Source organism: Lutra lutra, chromosome 7 (assembly GCF_902655055.1).
Source record: "Lutra lutra chromosome 7, mLutLut1.2, whole genome shotgun sequence".
NCBI classification, from domain to species: Eukaryota; Metazoa; Chordata; class Mammalia; order Carnivora; family Mustelidae; genus Lutra; species Lutra lutra.
The window spans coordinates 116,126,870-116,139,446 of NC_062284.1; the positions used below are offsets into that span (position 1 = coordinate 116,126,870).

Genomic DNA, 12,577 nt, shown 5'->3' on the forward strand with positions numbered 1-12,577 from the left:
CCATAGAGCATCCTCTCCCAGATTGGCCAGCATCATTCGTTTTGCAAGCTAAGCATGCATCTCAGGCCTGCAGCAGTGACTTGAGGAAACACAGTTCTGGAGTGTGGAGGGGGAGAGGAGGAAGAGCTAAAAAGGAACATCCAGACCAGCTTCTTAGCTCCAGCCCAGGCACTGAAAAAGAGAACAGCAGAGAGGGTGATCAAAGCCCCCCACCTCTGAGCCTCCCTTTCCCCATGGGCTGCAGGAAGGCTGGAGAAGCAGGCCTCTGCCCTTCCCTCCTTCCCAAGTACACCCTCCTGCAGCAGCAGCAGACACTGCCCAGAGCTGGCACCTTTCATTTCCATGATAGACAAATGTAGGGACAGACTTACCAGGGGCCATGGGGAGTTCAGACACCCAGCTGGGAGCACCCAGACCCTGCATGCTTGCCCAGGAGCCAGACATGTTTGATTTGCAGGTGGAAGAACCAACAGATGGGATGGGGGGCAGGGAGGAGATGACCAGGGGGATACAGAGAACCATCTTCCAACCTTTGTGGATGACAATAGCTTTTTACTGAATAGTCCCAGGGAGCTGACTCAGGATCACTGAGTAAACTCTATAGTGACTCAGATTCTGACTCAGAACAGGGAGAACTTTTTACAAGTAGAGCAATCCACAGATGGAATGTCTGACTCAGAGAGAACTTACCTTCCCATCCTGGGAACTGAATTGGCATCTAACAGGGCTGCTGCTGGGGAGAGGAGGGAGTGCTTCTGCCCTGGGAGGGAGGTTCACTCAATGGCCTCTGGGAGGTGACCTCCACACTTTTTTTTTGGATTTTACAAGACTGTAGCTAATGTTCAGTTGGGTGGGGAGGCACAAGTTGGTGTGCAGCACACACTTAGGAACCTTCCAGCTTAGCCGTTAATCTACACGCACTTAGGACTTCTGCCGCTCTCCTGTGGTTGCACACGACATGCCAGGAGGTGACCCTGCAGGTCATTTAGCTAAGTGATTCTGCAAAATTAAAGGGGTAGGATTTTTTTTCCCCATCAAAGTAGGGAAAGGCAATAAATAAGAACACAGGAGGGAGGTATGAAGGTGGAAAGGTTTCATTAAACGTGAAGTCCGTTGGAGAAAGAGCACCCACTCCTGCAGACCATCCCTGTCCCTCCCTAGCTTCACCCCGGGCCAGACTTGCCCGGTTCTGCTCTGAATACAGCTCCTACCCACAAGCAGCTTTATTACCGGGTACCTTTCTTTAAAAAACAAAAAAAGCATATTTGATTCAACTATACTAAAATTAAAAAATTTAAAAAAGAAAAAAAGCATATTTGATATTGCACACACCCCCCCACCCACCCCAAAAGGAAATAAAAGCGAGTAAACAAGAAGTGCTCTATTTTCTACTTACAAAGCCTGGGCCATTCTAGGCATCAGACAGAGGGAATGGGGTTAAGGAAAGAAGGTCCTCTGGGTCCCTGAGATTCTAACACTCAGGTTTTTAAAACATCCCTTATGTGTGTGTTGAGGGGATGGTGTTTATATTTTTTGAAAAAATACAAAAAAATGTTCATCAGCTACTTGGAAGCGTGGTCCTAACTGATCATTAGGGGCCAGTTAGTAGATTCTCACCGTACTCCTGGGTAGCAGACGTTCAACTTAGAGCAAGGTGTAGAATCACAGAGCTTTTGGGTAGAAGGAGAACTCAGAGGTATCTAGATATTCATCTTCCCCTTCCGCTCCCTACCCTGTCTTAATTGAGGGCTCAGGACCCAGTCATCTACCTCCTTCTTGATTGCCACCAGGGACAGGAAGCTTATTACCACCAGAGACAACAGACATAATGTATTTCAGGACAATTTATTAGGAAAGTCCTTCTCTACCTTGACTGGAGAGCTGTCACTGGCAACAGATGACCCCTGTCCCAGCTATGGGACTTACTGGATCCGCAGAAATCTCACATTCCTCAGGAAAGTCTGAAGATAGACATCATTATGTCCTTGTGAAATTCTATCTTTTAGCCAACAAATCATTCCTTTTTGCCCTGGCAAAAATCCTTATTTCTATCAGTCATTCCCATATCATAGGGATTTATGTCTCTTTTCCCCCTGAATTCAATTTACCAAGATGTCTCTTACAGAGTGTTCTTCCCAAAACTGGGGTGTGGTCATAAAAAGCCTAGGAAAGAGAAACTCTGGCTCTCTTTCTGAATTCGCCTCTTCTAACAAATATCATGCCTGTAGCTCCATTACACCATCAACACATAAAAATGTGTCAACAAAGACTCCCATATTGAGGAGGATATTTCATATTTGAAGTTGTAAGATCACCTTCCTTTCCCACATCTCCTCCATTAAACTCTAGAGGTTGAGGTAAATATTCCTAAAGGAAAGGCCCTCATTCCCCAACATACAGGCTTCCCTAACCTGGCAGAAGGCAAGAGACAATGTCTACAGCTAATAAGAAGATGGCGCTCTGAAGCGATGACCTCCATCTTGCCTGCCAAGGGAAGGGGAAAAGGACAAGTTCAGCTTGCGCTGAGTGCATATGCTACAGCCCACAGCATTTTAGATGCTTTATCTATCTCCTCTCATTTTGTCTTCTCAGTAACCTTCAAAGTGGGCGCCAGTAGCTCAGTATCCCAGACAGTTCAGAGAGGTTAAGTGACTTGGCCAAAGTCACACAGCTTATGGCAGAGATTGGTATTCAAGCCCCTGTCATTTTGACTCCAAAGCTGTGTTTTTCCTTCTGCATCTTGTTGCTTCTGAGCCAAACCTGGCTAAAGATGAGGGGGCCGTTTGCGGGATAAGCTTTCCTAAACCGAGGGGAAAAAACAGCTCCTGCTAGCCAAACCAAAAGAATTACACTATCCCTTCCCTCTTTCCCCTTTCTTCTTACCACAAGCAAACTCTTTCCCATGTGTAAAATCACCCAGATGATTTAATGCTGCAATCACTAGACCCATGAATCAGAAGACCGCGGATGTTATCAAAACAACAGGAACATAAAAACTTGGGAGGGAAGTATGGTCATAGGCTCCTTGTTCCCAAATTCTCACCTGGAAAAGGACTTGTTTCTCGAGGAGCTCATGGTAAATGCCAGAAAGGGCAGTTTGGGGGAAGTTTCCTTTAAAGCGGTGACTCTTGAACTATGGGGTTCCTGCAGCAACAGCACCTGGGAACTTGTTAGAAATGCAGATTCTCCAACTGATCCCAGACCTAAGGAATCCCGAAACTGTACGTGTGGGGAACACACCCGATAAAGCACGTTCTCCGGCAGCTTCAGATGGAGAGAGATGTTCTAGGGCAACAAGTGGCTGTCTCAGATGGCCTGGGGCCTCATCATTCTTCCAGCTAGGGCCTGTGGCACCCATGGAGGCACACGGTTTCTCCGAGGTCCCGTAGGGAATGCGGACAAAGGGAAAGTGGGGCCGCCGGAAATACTGCCCCGAAACAAAGTTATCAGTTGGACCAATAGCAAGTTGCTGAACTCTCACTGTGCATTAACTTAAGCAAGAGTACCTGCTAACTGATCTGGGGCAACTGGCAGATAAGAGAGAAAAAAAAAAGTCTCTTACTCCCACTGCCAAAAGAGAGTCAGACAAATATCTGCATGCCTTCTGCTTCGTGGTTTCCCTTTTTCCCACTGGGAAGTGTTCGTGTGCATGATAGGAGTTATTTCATGACGGGTTTGGGGGTTGCTGCGAAGAAGGCTGCCTCAAGCCCGACCCTTTGCATATGACTCACGTTTTCTATTTTACAAAAGAGGCACAAAGCAAAGGGCGGGGGGAGAAGAAACCACGGGGTGAGAAGGTGCTGTGCTTTGGAGGGGATCCAGTTGTCCGTGAAGGTCCAAGGCTACTCAAGATGGATTTCGTTAACAGATACAGAGCTTGAGAAAGTGTTACAAAAAGGCAGTGGGGGGTTGCCGGAGGGAAATTATTTCAGGAAGATTGAGCTAAAATGAGAACCCGATCTGGGGCTCTAAGAAGGACGGACTGGGAAAAGCAAGGAAACGCAGCAAAGCCTTGCAGCTCATTACGTTGTCTTTTTCTAAAAGCACGTTTCAGAGACCACCAGTCCCACAAAATGCTCCCCACACAAAATTAAGGGAGGCTCCCCCCGTTAAATAAGTTTAGGAGTTGCTGCAAACATTATCTTCCTCTTTGAGCTTAATCATGATCTGACTTCTCAGAGTCTTAAGTCAGATAATCAAGAAATCTTTTGATTTTATTTAACCCAATGTTTCCAAAGTTATTCGGCTAGAGAGCTTCACCCCCGGTAATTCCTGGTCACACCTTCTGGAACACCTGCGGTCTTCATAAGCATCTCAGTGTGGCAGGAGTTAGAAGCAGGGGAGACTGGCCTAGGGCATCTGGGGGCCCTTGGCAACAAGGAGAGCAAATGCCTAACAACAGAGGAGCTACTCTGGGACGTAGGGTCCTGCCCTTGTCACAGAAGCCCCCCAGGAACAGCCAGGGGCCACAGTGGAGCACCCCCCCCACCACCAATACTGTCACCTGAACCACACCGGAAGCATCCTTTTACCCAGCTGGAGCAAGAGACTTTTCCAGCCGCCTCCTTGATTCGAGTATTTATCCCATTTCCATCTCCACCCCTCCCTTCATCTCCCCCCAAAGAGTTCCATATGCCAGAGAGTTATAAGGCACAAAGAGACCCTGTCAGTTCCCTCAAATGCCGGCACAAGGGGCCATGCCTTTCTCCTTCTCCCTTTCAGTTCTGGGGGACATCCAGCTGCCAGAACTCAGGCTGTGTCCGAGGACTCAGACTCGGACCTGTTTCCTCCTTTGTGAAATGTTTGCATTAGACTGGTGATCATTACGGTTTGTTTTTTCTTTTTTCCCCAGCTCTGTCAATTCTGAAATTTTATGGCAGTTTGAATCCAGGGATCCAGATTCTTCTTTTTTTTTTTTTCTTCTTTGGAAGTTTATTTTATTTTATTTTATTATTTGAGAAAAAGAGAGAGAACAAGCGGGGCTGGGGGGAGGGGGGCGGGGCTGAGGGAGAGGGAGAAGCAGACTCTCCGCTGAGCAGGGAGCCTGATGCAGGGCTCGATCCCAGGACACTGGGATCATGATCTGAGCCGAACCCAGATGCTTAACCAACTGAGCCATCCAGGCACCCCAGGGATCCAAATTCTCAAGCTGTTAAGAACTAGCTGTGACATTTAAACACATAACCTCTGCTACGCCAACCTGTCCTATAAAGGACTTGCATACAGCATGACTGGGAAGGTCCGGTGGGATCATCGTTGGTGAATGAAAAGCCGCTGTGAAGTAGAAGAGGTGTTTTCCATTTGGGGCATGGAAGCAGTGGGGGGCAGTTGTCTATATGCGTTGTCTGGGAGTCTCCTTTGTTTTTCCCACTTCAGTCCTTGCCTTCAGTCCCTGATCTGCTTTATCCTGGGAGCTGGTGTTTGCTCTGCTCCCCGCACTCGAGAGTTACTCACTGTGTTTGTTTGTTGAGAGTGCTGGCCTCCCACATTCTTCCAGATGTCTGGGAGTTGGGCTAATGTTGAACAGGCTTAAAGTAACTTCACATTTGTCTTAATTTGGACAGAGGTTGACCTGAAATATACCATTGGGCTGTTGATGCAAAGGGCTTCTTGCCAAAAATATTTAAGTGTATGAGTCAGAGATGAAATTTGCTTACCTAAAAACACACTGTTTTAAAGTACGTTTAGTGATTTTTCTGCCTGGATGGTCTCCCCTCTGATGCAAGTAGGGTGTTAAAGTCCCCTACTATTATTAAGTTACTATCAATTTCTCTCTTTATGTTCGTCAGTATTTGCTTTCTGTGTTTAGACGCTCCAATGGTGGGTACATAGATATTTGCAATTTTTATATCTTCTTGTTGGGTTGATCCCTTTATCATTATGTAAGGCCTTTCTTTGTCTCTCGTTATAGTCTTTGTTTTATAGTCTGTTTTGTCTGCTGTTAGTGTTGCTACCCCGGCTTCTTTTTTCACTTCCGTTTGCGTAGTAAATATCTTTTCATCCCCTCATTTTCAGTCTGTTTGTATCTTTAGGTCTGAGAGAAGTCTCTTTGTAGGCAGCATTTAGATGGGTTTTGGTTTTTTAATCCATTCTGCCAGGCTATGTCTTTTGATTGGAGCATTTAGGCCATTTACATTTAAAATAATCATTGAGGGGTGCCTGGGTGGCTCAGTGGGTTAAAGCCTCTGCCTTCGGCTCAGGTCTTGATCTCAGGGTCCTGGGATCGAGTCCCCGCATCGGGCTCTCTGCTCAGCGGGGAGCCTGCTTCTCCCCTTCTCTCTGCCTGCCTCTCTGCCTACTTGTGATCTCTGTCAAATAAATAAATAAAATCTTTAAAAAAATAAATAAAATAATCATTGATATGTAAGGATTTATTGACATGTTGTTAATTGTTTTCTCATTGTTTTGTTGTTGTTCTCTGTTCCTTTCTCCCTTTGTTCTCTTTCTTTATGATGGTTGAGTTCCTGTAGTGTTATGTTTGGCTTTTTTTCTCTTTCATGTGTGTGTCTGTGTGTGTGTATCAATCCTAGGTTTTGGATTTATGGTTACTGTGAGGTTCACATACAATGTCCTCGGTGTATAAAAGCCTATATTAAGTATGCCAGTCATATTCAACAGTATAGTTAAGCAATGAGTAATTTCACTTAGGTTGATATATAAACACTTTTGTCTCTGAAGGAAGACCCATCAGTTGACATTTCAGCTTTCCCAACATGCTCCAGAGAGAATAGGAGCAAACTCCATGGTTTGTATCTATACTCGGTCAGCCCTGAGCTTTGAGAGCTGCACAGTGAGATCCTAGAAATGGCTCATTACCTTTGCAATTCCTCATAGACCATGACTTTCCCATTAAATGTGAAAGTTGATTAATTTGAGGCTGGGGTTGCGGGAGGTAGAACAAAAGGGATTACTTATTAATTTAAAATGTTAAATAAGTTGTCAAAGTACGAATTTGCACTTCGATTATGTGTATGTAAACCACCAATTCTATAGAATTTATAGCCTGACTGCTTTTTTGCAAGAAACCTTACTTCTCTCCTCTGAGAGTAATTGAACTACTTCTGTATGAAAACACAATTTCCCTTCTCCCACTAACTTTTTCAAACTGTTTGTTGAACTTAGACTACCCCTTCCCCTGGGACTGGTCAGGATAGTATGTTCTTTGGTTTCCATCAGGGAATGTGGCTGTGCCCTTCTTGAGTGTACAGATAGGTTGCTGAAAAATAACATGATAATAAAAATAAATAGCTAAGCTTAACTGGGCACTTACTGTGTGAGTTCAGTGCTTTATTTACATTATCTAATTTAATCCTTTCAACAACTGAGTGAGGTAAGTATAATTATCTCCTGTTATTTTTCTAAAGATGTTATTTATTTTTAAAGAGATATAGAGAGCACGAGCTGAGGAAGGGGCAGAGGCAGAGGGAGAGAATCTCAAGCAGAGTCCACACCGAGCACAGAGCCTGATGCAGGGCCTGATCTCACAACCCTGAGATCATGACCTGAGCCAAAACCAAGAATTGGATGCTTGATTGGTTGAGCCACCCAGGCGCCCCATAATTATCTCCAGTTTTTAAGTAGACAGGGGCAGTCTGAGGCTTGGTTTGATTAAGAACATTTCCAAGGCGGCAGAGGGTTGAAAGGTAAGTGGCTAACTTAACTACAGTGGTGGAACTAGTTAGTTAAGTGGGCCGCAGTCTGACTCCATGACCCTTGCTTTCTTTCTCCACCTAACTTCTTTTTCCTTTAGAATAGTTCTTGGAAACCCCCCCGCAAAACAGCTTACAAACAACCTCTTGGTCGAGAATCAGGGGCGAATAACATGGGGCTCCTTTGGCAAAGGGAAGTGCTTGCTGGTCACCTGCTGGGTTCCTGCAGCCCAAGACCTTACCCGGGTCCTCTGTGAGCCCATTACTGCATGCCCAAGGAGCATGGCAATAATTCCTCCATTCAATTCTAGTTCTCTAGGATTCAGAAGCACCTCCCAGCCAGAGGATTTTGTAATCTGGAGTCTATTCCTTGGAGCCTGGTCCGAGGAAAATGCTGAGAGCCCTGGGGAAAATGGGGCTGTGTTTGGGCCTGTGGGCCTGGCTGGGGGCTGGGAGGCAGCATCCACATGCCTGTAGGGATACAATGGGCACACTCAGTGAGCTTGTGGCCCCAGGGACCTGCTTAGCCCAGAGGTCAGATTATAGCCCCTAAAACGAAGCGTTGGGTTTAGCCTCGTACTCGTGCATTTAATTCACTCTTCAGTAGCTTTGGCTGGGACTCTGCGTGCCTGGGTGGAGGAGGCTTTTGTCCAGCCGTTCCCGCGCAGCCTGCGTGACCACAGCACCCAGCCCCAGCAGGCAGCACTGGGCCAGAGGACTGCACCAGTGTTGGACTTGGGGGGGGGGAGGTAGAGTCCTCATGGAGAGGGAAGCTGGCTCTGGCCATGGGAGCCAGGGGGCCTGGGATTGAGTCAGTGTGGCCCCCCAGCCCCGGGGACTGGTTTCCCCACAGGTGATTACTGGCTGGGGAGGAGAAAGCAGCCAGCCAGGCTCCATTAAAATGCTGCCACTGGCGAGGAATCATCTAGCAACTATCCCCTGCAGGGCTGACAAAATCTGAAGGGGGAAACTCCCAAGTTTCCAGGAGCGTTTCCCACCCAAACCTCTGGAGGTTACCAGGGAGCTCTGGCCCGGAACGGGGCCGGCTTGTCAGGTGTCTGTGACACAGCTGGGAGCAATCATCACTGTGGTCACCTTGTACCCAGCCCTCTCCTGTGCCAGGCACTGGACTCACCCTGTCTGTTTCCCTTGCCAGGGCCCTCCAGGTTTGGCGGTGTTCTCCCTATTTTATAGATGGGGCTCAGAGAGCTAAGTAACATGCCTAATTTGTAACTGGCTGGATCCAGATTCAAACCCAGGTCTATCTGGGTTTCTTCCACTCCGTCATTAGGCTTTCTCAAAAGGTAGCGCTGACTCAACCCAAGATACTGATCTTGGGTGAGCATCTGTGGCAGCAACTATAGCCATTGGGTTTACAGATGTCTCCATGAGATGAAGTGGGACAAAAATATGGTACTGGAACAAGGGCACTGAATGTAGTTTCTTTACATGGAGCAGTGGAGGTAAATGCCTCGTTTATATCCAGTTATCATATTGGTAAGATGCCCCCATCTTGTTCTTGTCCTGATTTCTATGGGTAGGTCTGTAGTACAACACCTTGTCTTGGGGAAAACTATAGCTTTTGGTACCCATAGAAGAGCAGAAGCCACTGTGGAGCTTTACCGATAATTTCTGGATTTCACCCAGACCATCAGATCTCTCTTGTCTTACCCCTATGTACTTTACTAGCCAGTTTGTATGCTGTTACTGTCTATCCTTGATTCCAAAATGTCCTTGATCCCAAGAAGCACTTTTTTTTTCACATGTTAATGTCTTTGCACTGGCACTCATCCTGTCATTGAGGTCCATGTTTAATGTGGTGGGGCTGTTTAAATGGATGCTACATTTTTAGAATTGATGGGGACCAAGAATTGAGAAAATATGATAATGAAGCACTTATTCAACTCATCAAATGCCTACAGTAAATGTCAGGCATTCTGCTAGATGCTTAGGAGGTAGAAAATAACCAGCATGCAGTCCCTTGCCTTAAGAATGTCACAGTCTTGGTGGGGGAGATAAGGGCTCTGAATTTAGAGAGCCAGGGTATGTGGAGGGTCAGGAGAAGAGAAGGCGGGGAAGCTGGGATTGCTTTGCAGAGAAAGTGTATCACAAAGTGGGCGGGAACACAAAGGGACAAGGAGGGGGTTGGGGATGTGTTGGGGAATGGTATCCCGGACCACTGGATATTTGGAGCAAACAAATGTTCAGAATCATAAAATCCTAGCATGTGTTTGCAGGCTTGGAAAGGTTCAGTGTGGTTCCATTGGAGGGTATATGTGCAGACATGGGTGTAAAATGAGGCTGTGGGGGATAGGCAGGGGGCAGATCATGGGGGATTAAGCTCCACATACAGGAGCTTAATCTCTATCCTAATCCAGTGCCAAATCACGGAGTGGTTTTCTGCAGGGGAGTGATGCCTTGATTTGTGTTTAGGAACTCCGTGTTGCAAAGTGGGTGGGAAAGAGGGGCGCTAGGGTGAGAGGAGGTGAACAGAGTGATAGCTGTTGGGAGAGAGAGAATAGTTACCCAAATGAAGCAAAAGCCTCATTTTTATTTACTATTCCCAGACGGGGTGGACCCAAGTATGGAGGCTTGAGGATGATTACACAGAGGGGCAGCAGGGCATCTCGAACTAGAAGCTGCAGAGTCAAGTGACGTTGTTCTTACCTTACCCCCGTCATCTCATGGGCAACTGCTAGTGTGTGCCCTGGTCTTGCGAGAGCCACCTGGGTAGTAGGCAGGCCGACTGTCTGACCAGATGCTGGGAGAAGCTAGAAGAAGAAGAGCCCACTACTTGTACTGCTAGTTAAGGAAGGGTCATTTCAGCCCCCCATGGTGACATCCCAACTTACACTTGCCAGATTAGTTCACCAAACCAAATTTATTACAGATGGATGGGAGTGTATATGCCAATGCTTGGCGGGGGGGAATGTTCAGGTCTTGGTGAGAACCCTCACAGGAAAGACAAAGTGGACCTGTTGATAGGATATAAGATACTCAGCATTAAAAGTCATAAGGAAGACGTAGGTAGGTTGCTGTGATTGGGCCTGGGGGCTCCCACAGAAGACACATATCCATGTTGTCGACTGACCGACCCACCTGCAGGAGGTAGTTGGGACAGGTGTTGGGTGAGAGATGGAAGGAGCTCCTTCACCACGGTGGCAAGGCTTTGGAAGGGGTGGGAGCTGACTGTTGATATGGTGACCCACAACTTACGGTTCTCTTCCTCCTCCCCGCTTCCCTGAACAGGTGCAGTGCCATACTTACACAGGATACTGCTGGTGTGTCACCACAGATGGGAAGCCCATCAGTGGCTCTTCTGTGCAGAATAAAACTCCTGTATGTTCAGGTACCGTAGGGAGGGGCGGGAAGAAAGAAAAGAGTTGGAGAGAGACCCCTCCGCTAGTCTCCTGCATCTCGTGGGGGAACCTTGGAAACTTGGTGGAAAGATGGCGGGTGGTCATGAGCCCTCTTCCAGGTCAGAGAGCGTTCCACGCTGACACACCTGCTCTGCGGTCCACTGGGCTACGGCTCAGTATATGCCTATGGGTATATATTTCCTTATTTTGAGTTGAGATTTCTGGTTCAACGCTCTCTTCCCAAGCATTGGCTGGAATTCCTAGAGAATGGCATCTAAGCTTTCAGCCGGGGCGCTCTGGCTGCTAGTGGTCTTGGGAGCACTTTATTGAGACAGACTTTTAAAACCGAATAGGAGTTCGGCATCAAAGACTGGAGGATCAACAAGTGATGTCCGTCACGGGCACAGGATGAGGACATGGTGGCCTGGGTGCCATATATTTGCTCCTCCTCCCCCCAACAATGTAATGTAGAGGAATGGAAACTTTCATCCCAGTGGCCCTCCAGGCTGGCTGTTAGCAGCAGCGCCTGGGGAATTAAAAAGAGCCCAGGTGTCGAGGCTCCCCAGAACAATCCGATCCAGCAGGTCTAGAGTGAGACCCGGAGTCCACCTCTCTGCGAAGCTTCTGAGGTGGTTTTGATAACTGGACGAGGGAGGGGATCATTGCTTCATAGCGACCCACTACACTAGTCCACTGAGACAATTAGTCCTTTCTCTTGCCGACTCTACGAGCATAGAGAAATTCTGCTCTTAGGTCAACCCACGGGATCATGGATTTTGGATTTACACAAGCCCCACACTTCCTACTTCCATTCAGATGGTAAAGGACTTGGGGGTCCCTCCCTTAATTCATGGAGTGGCTCAGCCCTCACTCAAGAAAGCCCGTCCATGGGGCGCCTGGGTGGCTCAGTGGGTTAAGCTGCTGCATTCGGCTCAGGTCATGATCCCAGGTCCTGGGTTCGAGCCCCACATTGGGCTTTCTGCTCAGCAGGGAGCCTGCTTCCTCCTCTCGCTCTGCCTGCCTCTCTGCCTACTTGTGATTTCTCTCTGTCAAATAAATAAATAAAATCTTAAAAAAAAAAAAAGAAAGCCCGTCCAGCCACCAGCCACTTCATATTTCTTCGTATCTGTGTGTTACGAGGTTTTATTTATTTACTTATCTTTAATTTTTAAGTGCAAACAAAGGATAAAGCATTGTTCTAAAGGCTATGGGAAATGCCAAGGGCCAACAGCCCTGCTATCCTAACATTTTTCTTTTTTCACAAGCTTTATTCATTTTTCTACCAGCCCTGCTATATAAGGAATGGTAAGAAAGGCAGTAAGCATCTACATTAGGAAACCAAGATTTGCAGGCCAAAATGGAAAGTTTACTTTATTTGTGGTTTATGTGGAAACTGGAAACCTTAATTGGGGTTGGTGTCGGGAGAAGCAGGAATGAGCCCTCCTTGCAAATGTCCTGGAAAGTTTCATGTAAAGCAAACAAATGCACTAGAAACAAGACATGCAGAGTAATATAATTGAATTCTCACAAAACTAATATATGGAGAAAAAGGTATGGTACAGAATGAGA

General features: G+C 47.0%; 1 protein-coding gene across 7 annotated transcripts in view; it reads left to right on the forward strand.

Annotated features, from left to right (window-relative positions):
* The window catches only part of SMOC1 (SPARC related modular calcium binding 1), a 152,105-nt gene that overhangs the window by 85,485 nt on the left and 54,043 nt on the right, over nt 1-12,577 (forward strand). For all 7 annotated transcript variants that reach the window (XM_047737985.1, XM_047737986.1, XM_047737987.1 and 4 more), the window contains exon 4: nt 10,899-10,998. In XM_047737985.1, coding sequence (XP_047593941.1) covers nt 10,899-10,998 — 100 coding nt within the window. The remainder of the gene's footprint in view (nt 1-10,898; nt 10,999-12,577) is intronic.